At 39.4% G+C, this 16715-nt stretch overlaps 1 protein-coding gene across 1 annotated transcript in view; it reads left to right on the forward strand.

The window, feature by feature from the left end:
- The first annotated feature begins 3803 nt into the window (after window positions 1-3803).
- The window catches only part of LOC140233935 (uncharacterized), a 31950-nt gene continuing 19038 nt past the window's right edge, over window positions 3804-16715 (forward strand). Inside the window, exons 1-13 of the mRNA XM_072314023.1 lie at window positions 3804-3849; window positions 4374-4483; window positions 5097-5298; window positions 6289-6578; window positions 7316-7424; window positions 8691-9044; window positions 9842-10180; window positions 10992-11077; window positions 11856-12045; window positions 13004-13089; window positions 14157-14349; window positions 14928-15088; window positions 15839-16087. Coding sequence (XP_072170124.1) covers window positions 3804-3849; window positions 4374-4483; window positions 5097-5298; window positions 6289-6578; window positions 7316-7424; window positions 8691-9044; window positions 9842-10180; window positions 10992-11077; window positions 11856-12045; window positions 13004-13089; window positions 14157-14349; window positions 14928-15088; window positions 15839-16087 — 2415 coding nt within the window. The remainder of the gene's footprint in view (window positions 3850-4373; window positions 4484-5096; window positions 5299-6288; window positions 6579-7315; window positions 7425-8690; window positions 9045-9841; window positions 10181-10991; window positions 11078-11855; window positions 12046-13003; window positions 13090-14156; window positions 14350-14927; window positions 15089-15838; window positions 16088-16715) is intronic.

Here is a 16715-nt window from a genome sequence, read left to right on the forward strand (position 1 = left end):
ATGCAACAGACCTACACATAATGCATCAATAATGTGATATCTTGAAAATGTTTTAAATCACTGATCCGAAAGGGATCTTTAACGTGAATAAAAACTAAACTAGTACTAGTAACAGTTTTCTTCATATTTGTGTGCATGTAGTATGTGTGTGAGTGTGAGTGTGTTTGTGTGTGTGTGAGTGTGTGTGTGCATAGACTCAAACAGAGACAGAAAGAAATCATCAACAAATCATTGTTGTCTTGTACAGGTCCAACAGAGTGAGATTCTGTGTGTGATACTAGTAATCAATAAATCATTTATACCCGATTTTTTTTTTATCATTTCTCATTGTTCAAACCGATGTGGGAGGTGTGAAGTGCAAACATTATCATTTCGATTTGAATATTCAATCATTCTTTTGAAACCATGCAAAGTATTTTTCGGCATGAAATATGTAAAATTTGAATATGTCGGACGTATGAAGTTTTGTCGACGTTCGCATCCTTCGCAAATCGTTTACCAGTGTTTACCATTCGTATTCTATATAGTCTGCAAAAGATCGACAAATGGGCAAGGGGGTTCGGAAGCGTCGTCAACTCTTTGTGGGTATCGTTTTTAGTTCTGCAGGAGTTCCAAAAACAGAAAGGACATTTCATGTGAATTTTTTATCCTTCTGAGGTGATTTGCTCGTGATTTGTTCTTGAAAATGTCTTTAAAGCCTCGTCATATGTGCCTGACGTGCGCTATCTTCGTGAAACCCCAAACAGATCCCGATATGGAGAAGTCTCGTGTATAACGTTCCGCGAAAGCAGAGAAGTTTTGTTTTTTATCATTAATTTCGACAGATCCGAAAACTATTCGTGTACTTTTTGAGACATTCTCACGAACATTTGGGGCATGTTTGGGGGCAAATCCGCAACAAATGACGTCTGACTAATATGAAGCGCATGGCCGAGGTGTGTTACTTCATAATGACTTCATTTCATTTTATTCAATTTGACTCCATTTCATTTATTAGGTTTTCTACTAATTGAAATCATATCATACATCTGCACATCAAACAATACAGATATGTTTTTGTTTTTGTTTTGTTTTTGTTTTGTATGTGTTTTGTTTGTTTTTTGAAAACCCGTAAAGTGAATGAAATGTCACTTGGGAACGACCTATGGGGGGGGGGGGAAGGGGCTACAGGTAAGCAGATATTTGTAGCGGTAAGTCCTCAGAAAGGAAATCGGAACACACACACACAAAAAAAAAAACAACAACAACACAACACGCATGCATTCGTGCTCAACCAACGCACAACAGAGCTAAATGAAAGAGAGAGTAAAGCCTCACATCCAACTGACCCGCTGTCAGCAACTTCCTAAAGTCACTTTCTCGCTCTACTCTTCTAGTATGGTTAATAGTCTCTGTGGGCTTGATCTTTAATGTATCGATTGATCTAGGCTTTTAACTTTTAGTTGTCTCGTCTCTTTCCTCCTATTTCTGTTTCTTCTTTCACCCTTTTTTCCCCTTCTTTTCTCATTTCCCGCACACTTGCAGTTTTAAGTTATTCATTTTTTTCCCTTTTCCCTGCGCCCACACAGTACAAGCACAGTCTTTTGAGTGGGTGCCTCCATTTTTTTTTCTTCACAGAATGTTTAAATATGTTCGTATGAAAAATGCCTCACTTTGTGATGACTACTGACATGTACATTCCTTGCTACCTATGCATCCCTCCTTGAAATGCATGTCGAATTTATACTTTTGTACATTCTGTTGAAAGAAGTGAAAATAAAACCTTTGAATTGAAATTGAATTGAATTGTAAGACCAGCTATAGTGTAACTCAGATGAGTTGTACAGCCATCTTCTCTGATGAAAAATATATAGAACAGTCAAACAAGCAAACAAAGAAACAAAAAGAGAAAAGAAGGTTTTATTTGACTTCAACCCAAGACCGCTGTCTATACTCTCCTTGGAAACATTCTGTCCGTGATTATTGGAAAATTTGCGTTGCTCCCAGTTTAGTCACGTGATCTTCGTGTATGTGACTTGCCCTAGTTCAGCAATGTTACACACGGCATTGGCACATACGTCGCGAGAACGGCACACAAACTGCGCACAAGAATGGTTTTCGACTCCGTTGTCGGAACACATTCGGAGGAAATCTCCAAATGTCGGACTTCGCCATGTTTTGTTTGTCGACATTCGCATGCTTAGCAAATTATTCTCCGGCTCAGTGAAAAATTCCCTCATAAGGCTGTCACCGAAGACCGTATAGTGTATTGTATGTAATTTTCAAGAGTGTTAAGGTACAACGAGCGCCTCAGGAGCTAAGTTCATACATGACGGTACAAAAAAAAAAAAAAAAAAAAAAAAAAAGGACAGCCCATACTCGATCGCGATCGTATCTGCATCCATCTGGGGTACGGTACCGCTAAACGCGTCGAGGTCTCCCGGCTAGGACGGTAACCATGGTAACGAAGACGAAATAGAGGAACCAAGCAAGCAATATCAGCGGCTGCTTAAAGATCCTCCGGGAATTTACATCCATGATAGCCTGCGGGAATGAGATCCTCCGGGAATTTACATCCATGATAGCCTGCGGGAATGGAAAAAGCAGCAGTTGGGAGGGGATAGACGCAGGGAGAAGCGCAAGATGTTCTAATCCATGTGGAGCACCTCCTACAGTATAATAGGGCTAAACTAGACAATAATACGCTGTGATGCAAACTTCGTCATGTATATCTCAGAGGTTAGACCTATGAACTCCAAATCTGATTTAATGTTGTTATGATGCATGTGATTTCTCTAAAGGCACACCAATTTTGTCATTTAGTTTCTATGTTCTCATCAATACAACACATCTATATAATAGAAACTAGAATGGACCTAACGTTAGGGTTCTTTTTACTTGAACTAGATGTAGGAATTAACAACTGCTAAGCTGTCTTTCATTATTGTGCCTAAATTTCTTGTCGAATTCGAGATTGTTTTATATCTAATCTAGATCTACATGGATTTTTTGGGAAGGCAAACAACGGTGCTCCATGAAAACAAATAACGCTGAGCCGTGATACCGTGGTGCCGTGGGAGAGGTTCTTTATCCCGGATGTTCCTTAATCCGGAAATAAACAGGGCCCGCTACTTCGAGCATTTGTGGCTTTAATCCGAAAAAACAGAAGAAAAGGGCCCATTAATTCAGTACTCCGAACGTTCGTTATTCTGAAGATGAAATAAGGTTCGTTAATCTGAAAAGGGAATAGGGTTCGTTATTCCGAAAATTGAATAATCTTTCGGGAAGGGGAGTCCTCGTTTCTGTCGAGTAAAAGTAAATGAGGATGGGAAAAGGCTGATCTATGAAGAAGTCTAGAGACTGAATTTCTTGTCAAATTCGAGTTTGTTTGTTTTTTTAATCTAATCTAGATCTACATGGATTAGAGGAAAGATTTGTTGCAGAGACAGGTGACGAACTCTTCCAGTGTATCAAGTCATGTGTAGTTGCCTGTTTGTATCAAAGCGAAGGGCGGACCTGTACTCTCTGCAAGTGTTATTATCACTTACTATACTTAACGGTTTTATGGAAAGACTTTCATGAGAAAACAGAAAGATATTTGGTTATTTAGTTAAGATATTTGGGGCGGGGGTATCAACATTGTACAATAATATTGCGTTTCTCTAGTTCTCTCCTTTTTTCTTCTTTTTTTTCAGAACATGACTGTCTTTATGTTGTTTCTCAAGTGTATTACACACAAAAAACAACAACTGCAAATTTTAATTGAATAAGAATTGTCTTTTCGGCTTGCCTCGCAGCTAACTTATGCTTGGATGCTGTGGATGATGGTACCCGGAGCTCTGGCCATGGTACCCACCTACTGCGACGCTGGTAAGCCAAAGGAGCATTATCAGACCTTGATCGCAGCTTAATCGCCGCAATGAGTGCGCGTATCTCTGGCTTCAGTCCTGTCTGTTGCTGGATGATGTTTTCTTTTTTCCTTTTTTTTCCCCCTGTTTTTCTAGTTAATAGACCTATTGATAGTTTCCTTGCGTAATAATTCACTTTGGTTAGATTATGTTCGACCCAAACTTCAGTAGCCCTCTACCATGGAATCTGCATGTCCCATACAATGTTTGTAAAAGATGAAATATAATTTTAAAGGGCTCTTTAAAACGATTTATTGAAAGGGAGGAAAACCCGATATCGCGCTGGGTGTGGGAACTAGTTTCACTGCTCATAGCGTCTAGAAGTGGCTAGAGGTTTTAAGATCGTGAAATAAATGAAAAACTGAACTGACTGAACTGAACTAAAACAACATGCACCCATTGATGAACTCCCAAAAAGATCTTCTCGAAATGTTCATTTTACTGATCCTGAGGTTCACGTCTTCTACACACTTGATCCCACGCCAGATCAGTCTAAAAATGGCCCCGAATCACCGGCGCCCTACTACACGGGATGGTATAATTCGGATACTCCTTTAGACGGTACCGACAATGAAACCTTGGCGTCCGTGAAGTTGGTAAGCACCTGATTTCAGAGCTTTGTTTATGTTGCGTTTGGTGTGTGCGTGTGTGCGTGTCTTCCACGTGCAGACTTCAAAGAATCTCACATTTTGGATATCTATTGGTAAAAAAGGACTTTGGTGTTTAAACTTTTTCGCTTATTGTCAACATAAATTGCTTTATTTGAATCACTTCAAGCTGTCGCTGATTACCATTTTCTCCTCTCTCTCTCTCTCTCTCTCTCTCTCTCGCTGTTTTGATTAATTACGCTGTCTTCTTATACTTACTCGGAACTGGAGGGGGCATACTTTAAAACTTCATACCCATTTTAGTCGCGGAACAATGGGAATACAGTAAAATTACATTCTTGCGCATCTCGACTTACATGTATCACATACATTGGTGAATATCTTCTTCTTCTTCTTCTTCTTCTTCTTCTTCTTCTTCGTCTTGTTATTCTTTTTTTTTCTTTATCTTCTTCTTTCTTTCTTTCTTTCTTTTTTTTTTTTTTTTTTTTTTTGTTCAAAGCAGGTTTTGTTTCTTCAGCACCGGATATCGATTCCTGACATGGTTATCATGTTGCGTGTACTTAATAACTTTTACAAGAATATACTTCACTATGCTTCACAGATTGATGCGGGCGTGTGCGACTCGCCGATCCGGACGGAATGCCGGGTGCGTATCTCACAGATAACTTCGGGAGCAGCAGGCCAAGATTTATCTCAAGACTGCGGCAATGCATCGAGCGGGCTCGTGTGCGAGGATGCAGAGCAGGCGCCCGGAGAAGAGTGCTTCGACTACGAGATCAGATTTTGGTGTCCTCCGGCGACAGGTGTGTCCATGGCATTTATTGGTGGCGTCCGTGGTGATGAGGATGCCGATTATTATCATTATCATTATCATTATCATTATCGTCAATATTCTTATTGTTATTACAATGGAGCAGTTATAGGGCCGACTGAAGAGTCTGTTTGCAAAAACCGATAAGTCCATATTTGTCAAATGGAGATAGTTGCCATTAAAGGTCAAGAAAAATAAAGAGAATAAGAAATTTTTGCTTCTTTTGGCCATAACTTCAAAAATATACCTTAATATGTACTGTCCAATATATCATTTAAAAGGTATTATTTGTACTTTATGACAGAGACCGTACTTCAAAATCTTCAAAAATGGAGTTATCGGTTTTTGCAAACAAACTCTGCAACTATTACTGTGAACATCGTTATTGCTGTGTTATCAGTTTTACTCTTTATCCCTTTCAGCGGCGAGGTGGCTCAGTGAGTATCGTACTTTTAATCGAATGTCTTAATTCAAGCGAGCCTTGTGTGTTATTATGTAGTCTAAAAGAGGCAAAATACTCTGTTTCTCGCATGAGATATAAAAACGGCGGTCCAGTGTATGAAAGAGTCACAACCCACGCACGTGAAAGAACCCTCTCCATTCATTCATCGTGAAGTGGTCCGCCCCAAGCACTCACAACTGAACCCCATGGAAGACCAGGTAGTGCAGCAGGCTGACTATGGGTTATCCAGCCATAATATCGGACAGAAAAATGAAATCAAAACAAACAAACAAACCCTCCTGAAATCATCCAGTTCTGTTACAGTTTTACGCCCATAGGTGCTGTAGCCTAACATGTGCCTTTGTGGTTAACCTCGGAGTCGAGAGTATGCAATGCAGTGGGTTACGTAGCATAAAGGACAGAGTACTGATATCGTTGCTCTTGTCGTTGTTCTCAGAGACGTAATACAAGCCATTTACCTGTTCAAAGCAGCAATTATGTGTAGCTTCATTAGTACGACTCCGCGTATGATTTTGGCAGACGCTCTCCCAGCTCCGACTCTGCACTGGGAGTGGAACGGTCGGACCTCGGCGTCAGACAGGGCTCCAACTGACTGCACAGGCCGCAAGAAGATCACATCTACCATTTATAGCAGCTCCGCCAAAGGTCCCGATGGAGTCCTCGACAACGTGACGAGAAGCTCGCTGATCCTGAACGAGGCGCATAACGCCTCGAGACACGTTTGCGTCACCCGTAACGACAGGACCGCCATGGTCGACCTGGGGAACTTTGCCGGTCTCTGCGTGACAGAACCGAGCTGTTGCACATCCGTAAGCTCGAATTGTACCAATCTATTATGGGACTAATCCAAATGAGGGAAAAAAAGTAGAGAATAATGATTTGCAAATGGGAAATGGCATTCAACACAGACATACTAAAGCTTTTCGACATGCACTCATCAGAGTAAAATCGCATGAATGAACAGAAAGCCAGAAACGAAACAATATAAAGGAAGCGAAGGATTTGTAAATGGAAATTTTGAAATTGGAACATTCCGCTTGAGTATCTGGGAATGAGAAAGAAAAAAATAAACACTTGTAATTTCATGTGTTTGTAACTGTGTTTGTCTTTTGACGATAATGTGTGTCAGTGTTTTAGGATATGAAAATGACAGTAATAACACAAGTCATGTAGAATATGCGATGTCGTCTTGGACACACTTAAACAAAAAGTGTGAACTAAATCGGGCTTAATGTACAATACCTACAAGTGGATAATTATGGAACCCCCTTGGTTTGATCTTGTATTTTGGTTTTTGGGGGCCCTATGACACTTATTTAAAGAAACGTGCGCTCCCCAGATTGTTGTGGTCTTTCATTACCTTGTTTATTGCTGTTGAATTAACATCTAAGTATTATTATGTTGATTACCATAGCGTAAATATTTCGCTTACAATGTATTGATATTTTGTACGACAGGTACGCAGAACACATCTCTTCTAAGTCATCAGGCGCATGTTCTGCAAAAATTCGAGACTTTTTTTCTTTCTTTCTGTGTATCATAACAGGGCCTCACCTTCAGTCTGTGGATGAACATCATCAGCGAGCCGACTGCTATTACGACTATTATTACTTCCGGTGGTCATAAACTGAAAAAGCGTGGATTTTTCCTGAGGAGTATGCATGTGTTTACTATCATATCAGTACACAGTTAAAATTAAGTTTCTTACTATTCTATATATTGGTGGAGTGTTCAATACATGACATTCACTGCAATAGTAAACCACAACGCCAGCATGTAATTGCCGTTGGACAGTTTCTGATGCCTTTGATGTCGTCACCATGTACCTATTAATCTCGCAATATTCATTTCGTCTATTTAACTCAGACAAGGGGTCGTTGCTCTTCATACTCGGGCCAATATAGGTCTTAGTTAGAATCGTGTCCATTGACATGACTGACGCCCTCTGATGTCCAAGGTGTTATGTAAACAAACATAGTGTGTGATGTTGTTTTTCTTGCATGAGATCAAGATTTCGCATCTGGTGGGGGAAATTGATTCATTCAACGAATCTAATCACCGATTAAAAGAGCGTCTCATCTTTCATCTAGCGAGAAAACTTGATCACCAGTTTGCATTAAACTGTATTTCGTCGATATAACTCGATTGGGTTCTGTTCAAGCTTTGCTGGTGTGTTTAGTAGTGTGTTATGGTTGGCTGGTATATAGGCCTATAAGCACTCTAGACTATCATACAAGAGATTCATTTAATTGTTCACTTAATAATCACATAGTGAACAGGGCGCAGAAATGTAGGATAACAAAAACACTTATAACATGAGAGGAAATTGAGGGAAAACATGAACGTGACTAAAGCAGCAAATAACACCATTAAAAACAAATCATGGTGACTGAAATAACTACTCAAACAAAAAATCAGTCATGCTCAATAAAGATTCTCATAAAGATACTGGAAATACTGTAATCGGGGCGCTACAATTATCGTCAATTCGTCCTGAAAACAAAAACAATCATGGAAGCAAGATAAAAATTTGAGGTTCACACCTGAACCTTTACCCCCCCCCCCCTCCGAATAATATCTTGCTTTCATTTAATATGCCTTGTCCGCTTTGGACTACTTAACATAAAATGTAAGTCGGAATTTCGCAGATTTGGTATTTGTTGCATGTTCATCGTGTCACTGCCAGGGACATCAAGCCTGGTGGTAGTGTCGCTGCCCGGAAAGCAGTAGATGACAGGTTCGAGTCACATTGGCTCCTTTTTCCGACATGCTTGTTAATTTACAGATCAGCAGTTGCGACCTTAACAAATTTCATTAGTAGAGGGAGACAAATTGAAGAAACTCACACCTGAAAAACAATCATCTTCATCTAGTTCACTTTGATTGTTTACAGACTATAACCCATTCTCACCAACATGCAGCTAAGCAAGGCGAGCTTCTCCGCGTGGAAGTTAACTTTGATGGAAAGAGACTTTGGACGCCCAAGTTTGAGGAAGTTCCAGTGACTTACGGAAACTGGGCACACTACACCATCACCTGGAACACCAATGAGAGAATCTTCTTCATCAACGGAGTAAATGTGTTCGACGACAACGAAATACCTGGCTCTCTTTCTGGCCAGGAAAGTGGTTACGAGTCGCTGACTGCATTCGGAGTTCTTTACCAAGTGTTCGACCCAGAAAGAATTCCAAACATGATGCTCAGTGATCTCAAGATATTTTACACGGAATTCAACGAATCTCAGGTCGAAAAGCTATACCAGGAGGAGGTTGGCTGTAAGTATATTTGGTTGTCTCTTGAATGCACTAAAGCTTCTTCCATAATGATCCGAGCCCGTAAAACATGTAAAGGAATGGGAGCAACCATATAATATTGCACAGGATATCTCCACTATTGTAACAAACACGCCTGCTGTATGTAACTAAGTACCTAAAATTGAAGAGTCTTTTCTTTATTTTCTATTTTGCAAATAAACACTTAAAGCATATTGGACATGGTCATAGTTAACCTTTCCAAGTTTTTGAGAATGGCGTTTAGTTTAATTTCCATAATCTTATTAAAGTCGTATTCAATGGGATATACGGTTTGAGGAGTAATGTTTATCCAGCATCTTCACACAAGCATGCATGCTTGGTTACTTTAAAAACAACAGCATTCTGTTATAAAATTTACCAACGGGAAAAACCTTTTTCTTTTTCCAGTTATCTATGGCAGCAGATCATTTTTTTTTTTTTTGGGGGGGGGGGGTTGGTAACAAGGTCAATGCCCCTTACCGATTTTTTTTTTGTTTTTTTCTTCTTCTTCTCTTGTTGACCAGCCAAAAAAAGTGGGGAGGGCTGCGCCCCCCCCCCCCCCCATCCCACCCGCCGGTCCTTCCCTGCGGAACAAGTCAGTAAAAAAGGCGTGGGAGAAAACAAAAAAGATATGAAAACAGTAGACGACCCAGTTCATTATTATAATCGATTTTTAAACAACATCGCAATCGTCGTTTACAAAATGATACAGAGAAGCCATGTCGCATATATGTGACAACAATTCAAGATATTTCCTCCCCCCCCCCCCCTCACTGCAGCACTCTCCGTCAGTTCCGAAGACAATGTCCGCATCCTGTACAATCGCCAGGTCAGTGACCCCTCTGACCCGAACCTCCTTGTTGAATGTCTGGCGAGGGGGCCGTCGCAGAACAACGAACCGACCATCAACTGGTACATACTGGATGAGGACGGTTTAACCTGGTTAGCGCTGAATCAATCCGCTTTTAACTACACGCGGTACGACAGCAGCGTGTCCAACAACTACAGAACACGATCTGCCGTTCAGCTGATTCAGTATACCCGGAACCAATCAATTGTCTGTGAGGCGGTTGACAAATCAACGCTAGCGGCCCAGTCTGAAGGTGTCACAGCTACAGGTAGAGGATGATGATGTTGAAATGATAAAGATTATTATTTTTATTATTATTATTATTATTATGATGATGATGGTGGTTATTATGATTATTATTATTGTTATTATTATTATTATTATTATTATTATTATTATTATCATTATTTCCATCATAATCATTATAGTGATAACAATATATTGTAATTTAAATTTTCCATTTCGTAGTTTCTTCAAGAAAATAGGACCTTTATATTGATGTGCGCAAAACAGGAGGCCTAATTTATTCACAATATTATGGGAAGAGGAACTCGTTTATCATGGTCATAGCGTAAATTAATCGGAACCGGAAATCTGACAATACAGTGGGGGAAAAGCATCTTGGAACTAATGGTAACATACATAAATTAAATAATAGGAGCAATGTATGGCCAACAATAAGTTGGGATAACGCCAAATTGGAAACAGGAAACCGATGACATAATGAATGCTAAGAAGGAGGTGTTTCGTAGGCCTACATGTCTTGGTTGGTATAATATGTGGTAGTCCTACACTATGTAGATCGAGGACGGACTGTATTATCACATCATCATTGATAGCCGCTGGTAGGCCCTGTTTTCAATCAACTCCCTAAAGGACACTGCCTCAAAATGTCATCTTGCCAAATTTAAACATTACGGGCCCACGGGAAAGAGAGAGATGGGAAGGAGTTGAGAGCCAAGGAATGTGGCACTTTACAACGGATTAAGAGCCCATACATAGTCACCATGAATGTTGCGTAACCATACTCTGCCCTTATCTCAATTTACATGCAAATTGCTTTTGCGACTTTCTTGCAGGTTACTCGTATTCGTGGACCCAATGGTTCAGCACAGACAATCCAAATGGTACTGGTGACATCGAAAGTATCATTTCCCTGCATCAGGTAAGTGCAAATTATACCAGGAAACACATGGGATGTTATAGTTTTGGTTGAGATTGGGCTTCAGGTTTTTTACTTTCTTGTAAGATAGAAATTAGAGAAATTACTTATTAGATATGAAAGAACATGTACCGACAATGTAGAAGAAGTTTATTGAATGAGAAGCGGACTTGAAATCGCCCAGATCTCCATGAACAAATCTGCCCTAATAAAAGATGAGTCCCGCCTTTTATTAGGACTTTGTTTTGGATATTGTCAGCCATTTCCAAACCGATTTTCATCAAATAAACTTCCTTCATATTGTATGTTCTTTCATATTTCATAATCAGTTTCTCATTATTTTACCCAAAAAAAAAAAAAAAATACAAAATTGAAGATCTATCTCAATCAAAATCTGCACCAGCCTTTAACAGTCCAGATAGTATCCCATTCAAAAGACACACACGGAGTGAATAGACCTATATGCTGAAATTTTTGTTATACGCTAATTATTACTACACGAGAACCCCAAAAATATCATTTCATTCGATTTTATCAAAAACTGAAAAAGCACTTAATTAGTGTATTAACATTATGCAGAAATAAGATGGTGCCAGACACACCTCGGAATGTGAGTGCCAGGTAAGAAAAAAAAAAAATAATGATGATAAATAAATGCTATTAATGATATGAAGATCAAAATACGAACAGGATGCAAGTTACGCCATTAAGGCAAGATTGGTATGATATTCGAATCATTGATCTAATATGCTGTAAAGAGAACCCGCTTCCGTTCACCAAGGAAACCTGCGAAGAGCCGACAGACATCGAGTGCCGAGCGAAGTACACTCAGGTTCCCGCCAATGCCACAATGCAACTTCTCGCTGTCGCTTGCACGTTAGAGGGCGGGCTTGCGTGCGTCAATTCCCAACAGAGCTCCGGTGATAATTTCACCTGTTTCGACTATGAAGTGCGACTACTGTGTCCACAAGGTAATTTTTTACATTGCGGTTCCTCGAATTGAGATGTTTACTCAGAATATCAGACAGCTTTTGCAGATTACCGGGTTTTTTTGAGACACTTTCGAACATGTCTTAAAAATCGTACGTAATAATGATTTTTAAAAACCCACCGAAATAACTTCATTTATGTCCAAAAAGATAAGCAACAGTTGACTGTCACTCAAAAACACTGTTTATGTCATGTTGATCTCTGATATTATATTAATTGTATAGTTTACGTAATTCGCGGTCATCATGCAAAGCAGACCACCAAAAGTTACTTCCTTGAAATTTTGATTCCGAGTAATAGCGATCGGATAATCAACATCGACCAGCTCCACTATTGGGTCATAACTCTTTGCTACATCTTTGTCATTAAGGTGTCACATATTAACATGATAGCATGATTATCAAGTGTAAATCACCATCGTTGACATTGATAGGATTCAAATTAAGATGAACAGAAAGTACAAGCATATTATCATGTTTTTATATCTAGTAAAGTCACGGACACTTGAATTATACAAAGAAGGCACAAAATTGTGTAAAGTAAAGTGTCTGGATTATTAACAGAAGAATATCGCATTTTTGCTATGTTGAAATACTGGAAGTTTAGTATATTTACCATCAACACTTCAAATCAAAGGGATTCTATTTTCTGCTTTTCTTTGTTTTGGGTTGTTTTGGTTTTTTTTTTTGTACTTTGAACCTTCCGATTTTCATGATACGCGCATGCTGCTGTGCTATGGTCTTTTATAATGGACCCATAGGCTTCAATTCAGCGATACTCTCTGGAGTTTGTGGTCAAACTGGTAGCAAAATAATTCGTGTGCACATTGACATGTCTCATTGTGTGTGTGTGTGTGTTTGTGTGTGTGTGTGCGTGTGCGTGTGTCTGTGTATGTGTGTGTATGTTTGTCTGTGTGCTTGTTTCTAAACTCGTGCACAGAACCTTTGTACTGGACGGAATGGTTCGATGTGGACCAAGATGAGAGCGACGGACAAAATGAGGAATTTTCAACTCACCTTCAACTCGTGAGTGTTTTTTTTTAATCATAGCCAATAATTTTATGTTTAGATAGTTTTCCCTTTCTCGTATCCAATGTTAGTACATAATACTGTATACGTATATAATGCATATAAGATTATATAACATTCTGTGAAGAGTTTGATCGAAAAACGGTTTAGACGCCTGAGCATTTTAGAGTAAGTCTAACATCAGAGAGAGCAAAATTAAGCCTTTTCAGTGATACATCACTTGTTACATAAGTAAAAATACTCTTGAATTTAATATGATCACAACTATCCCATGGTTATTTCCTCGTCTTATTTTGGTTTCTTTGTTTGTTTGTTTGTTTGTTTGTTTGTTTGTTTGTTTGTTTGTTTGTTTGTTTTTTTTTTGGGGGGGGGGGCAACTTTAATCTCAAATATATCAAATATATTATATAGAATCCAGAATGAACGTTTCATTTTATATTATATCCCCCCCCCCCCCAACAAAAAAGAAAAATCAATATGAGTCTGATTTTAACAAGATATTAATTGTTGCACTTGTAAACTGTTCGTCTTTTTGTTTTTGAAATCACGTTATTTCCTTTTCCCAATAGTCATTTTACCTGACTGATGAAAGAAAATGTCTATTAAAAAAGACTTGCTTATATAGTGTAGTGGAATCATGGGCTATCCAGCCATCTTCTCAGATGAAAAATGAACAAAAAAAAACAAACAAACAAACAAACTTGTGATGCGACACATCTAATTTGCATAAATAAGTGAGTGTGACCTGTATCACCGTTCATACGAAGGTACACTTTGATTTCAGCCATGGACTATGTAAATTTCGCCTGCACTGCTATGCGTCACATACGGCTCAGGCCAAGACATCCAGTAGGCCTACTGAACGAAAGCTGACACGCGTTTTGCAAGCGCGCCCATTTCAATCTTGTTTTAGTTCATAGACAATTGATTTAAACTGTGAATTTGATTGAAATTGTCTTTATGAATTTGGAACATTTTGTCTCACTAGCTTCAACTGCAGACGTGTTTAATGTATACAAGCAATAACATAAACTGACGTGAGTGTCGTTAATCTTTATCTTCAGAGTAACACAACGCTATGCTCGGCTCCCCTCTTCGCCCAGTGTCGGGAAGTGGGGTCAAAGGTCATCTGGACGCCTACCGCAAATCGTCTCTCTTATCCTTACGTCTGTACGACCGACGGACTCGTGTGTCTTACGGCAGAAAACAGTGGTTGCCATGACTACGAGGTCCGCTATGCCTGTCCTTACAACGAAGGTGTGGATTTTTTTTTTCTCCTATGTATTAGTACAATGATTTACCCGGAGATTACATGAATAACAACATCTGTTCCTTGCAAGAGCTCATGAAGTACAAATTCTATTTTGATTATAGGGTATTCAAGGATAATGAATTTGTATTTCACAAAAGGAGCTACACACTAATGAGATGTAAGTCTTTACATTTCAGAAATGTAATTTCGGGGCTTGAACTGCAATTGCTTTGTAAACGATCAATTATGCTGTAAGAACTTTTCAGTGGGACATTATTTTCATGAAGCATTATTTTTGCTCTGACAAATTTGTCGGACAAATTTGCTCTCAGCCAATCAGATGCAAGGATTTGATTAGCTTATAACAGTTTGACAGAAAAAAAATATCCGACACTACGCCTCATGAAATGCCCCCCCCCCCCCCGTGTACTACTCCTATATTATATTATGTATATTACAATTACATACATACATTACAACTACGTACATACAAATCGTGTATTGGTCTATTCCATGATTCATTATGTCCTATGCACATTATCTTTTGGTTCTCCATATCATTGTTGATATGGTTGTGGAGCAGTGAAGTCCTCCGGTGAATACTGGGATCTCAGCGGCCGAACCTCCGTCGACGGCCCTGACCCTGGCGACTGCTCGACCCACACCACCAACATGGTATATTCTAACACAGGAAGAGCTAGCACGAGTAACCCCGGCTTGAGCTACACCGACGCCCCTGCGCAGGTTCAACCTCTTATTACCACTAGAAATCAAGCTATTTCAATGACAGTGTTCCTCAGAAGGAGTATACAACTTCTATTCAAAACCGTTCTTTAACTTGATAGTCGTATGAGTTTCTTTTTGTCTTATTTTCTTCGTCATTTTCGCATTTGTTTTTTTTTTATTCCTCGTCTTTTTTCACCTCTTTGTAGTTTTGAGTTTCGTTTTGTCTCAAGTTCTTCGTCATTTTCTCGCCTTTTTCATTACTCGCCTTGTTTTTACCACGTTTGTCATTCCTTTTTGTCTATTTCCTCTCACTTTTTTCTATTTTTATTTAAAAGTATGTTCTTCTCCATAGAATTAATATCGTCACTTTGGAAGGTTTTTCTCCTTCAGTATTTTCTTCTTGTTGTCTAATGTCTTCCCTGTCTTTAATGAACATGTCTATCACATGTCATTATTTCTGCCTTTCTGTCGATCCTCCATCCTGCCCATCATCCCAAACTTTTCCTTTCTTCTTACAAGAAGTTTTAGATATGCTTTTGAAAGGAGAGAACGAAGGAGGGTAAGTAGGAAGAATAAGGAAAATTATAGGACAACTGTAGGAAGGGAAGAAGGAATAAGAAATGAGAAGAGGAATCATAAATAGAAGGGAGGAGAGATACCACATTTCAACCATAAAAATGTCTTACCATCTGCATCTATCACCCTTTCTGCAAGGCAATGCATGGCGTGATACTCCTGAGATTACGTTCTTCACTGTTATGCATGCAGATGAGCCAGAAATGCGCCGTGAAAACCAGCGGCACGGCAGGCATCGACCTCGGAGATTTCTCCGGCGAGTGTTTGTCGAAGATCGGCTGGTGTCGTGACGGCATGACTGTATCCATGTGGCTTCGGCAGTTCACCGATGCTAGCGGAGGAGACGTGGTGCTCTTCGGCAGTGGCGGGGAAAGAATCTCGGGCGATGCGTACGGCTACGACGCATCGAACGGATTCATCTTCTCTCAAATGAGTACGCAGGTGGGGTATACACACTATGAAGTACGTCACTCTTTTTACCCACGCCGATGAAAATCGGCAGGGGGTCATGTAATTTCCTATTTGGCTTTTTTAATTATTATTTTTACAGTTAATGCAGATATCGAACAAACTCCAGTTGGACCTATAACTGTGTTTTGAATACAACAGTTACAGGATAGAAGAAATTATTCATTTTTAGGGAAAACAGGAGGAAAATGTTTGATAACTCTGTGACCGTTTTTGTCTTTACTGCTTCCACTGTGGTCAAACAGCTTATCTGGAAATAGAGCGCGCGGGCTTCCTTGGATGCCAAAGCTACATTGTGCCATGAACATGACCAATAACGAATGGGTTAGTGACTTCGTTATTCCGAAGTTGCGTTATTCCGAATGTTCCCTAATCCGTCAAATGAATTAAATGAAGTTCGTGATTTAAAAGAAAAAGTAAAGGTTCTTTATTCCGATTTATTTGTTCGCACTTTTTCATTTTCAGATTTATGAACCTTACAATAGTCGGATAAACGAATCCACGGAATGACGATCCTTATTTAATGTAAGCAATAAATGCTTGTGATAGACGGTTTTAAGGCTTGGGTCATCCCACGAGACCCGACACCAACGAGTCGTAC

This window comes from Diadema setosum, chromosome 10 (genome assembly GCF_964275005.1).
Source record: "Diadema setosum chromosome 10, eeDiaSeto1, whole genome shotgun sequence".
Classification (NCBI taxonomy): domain Eukaryota; kingdom Metazoa; phylum Echinodermata; class Echinoidea; order Diadematoida; family Diadematidae; genus Diadema; species Diadema setosum.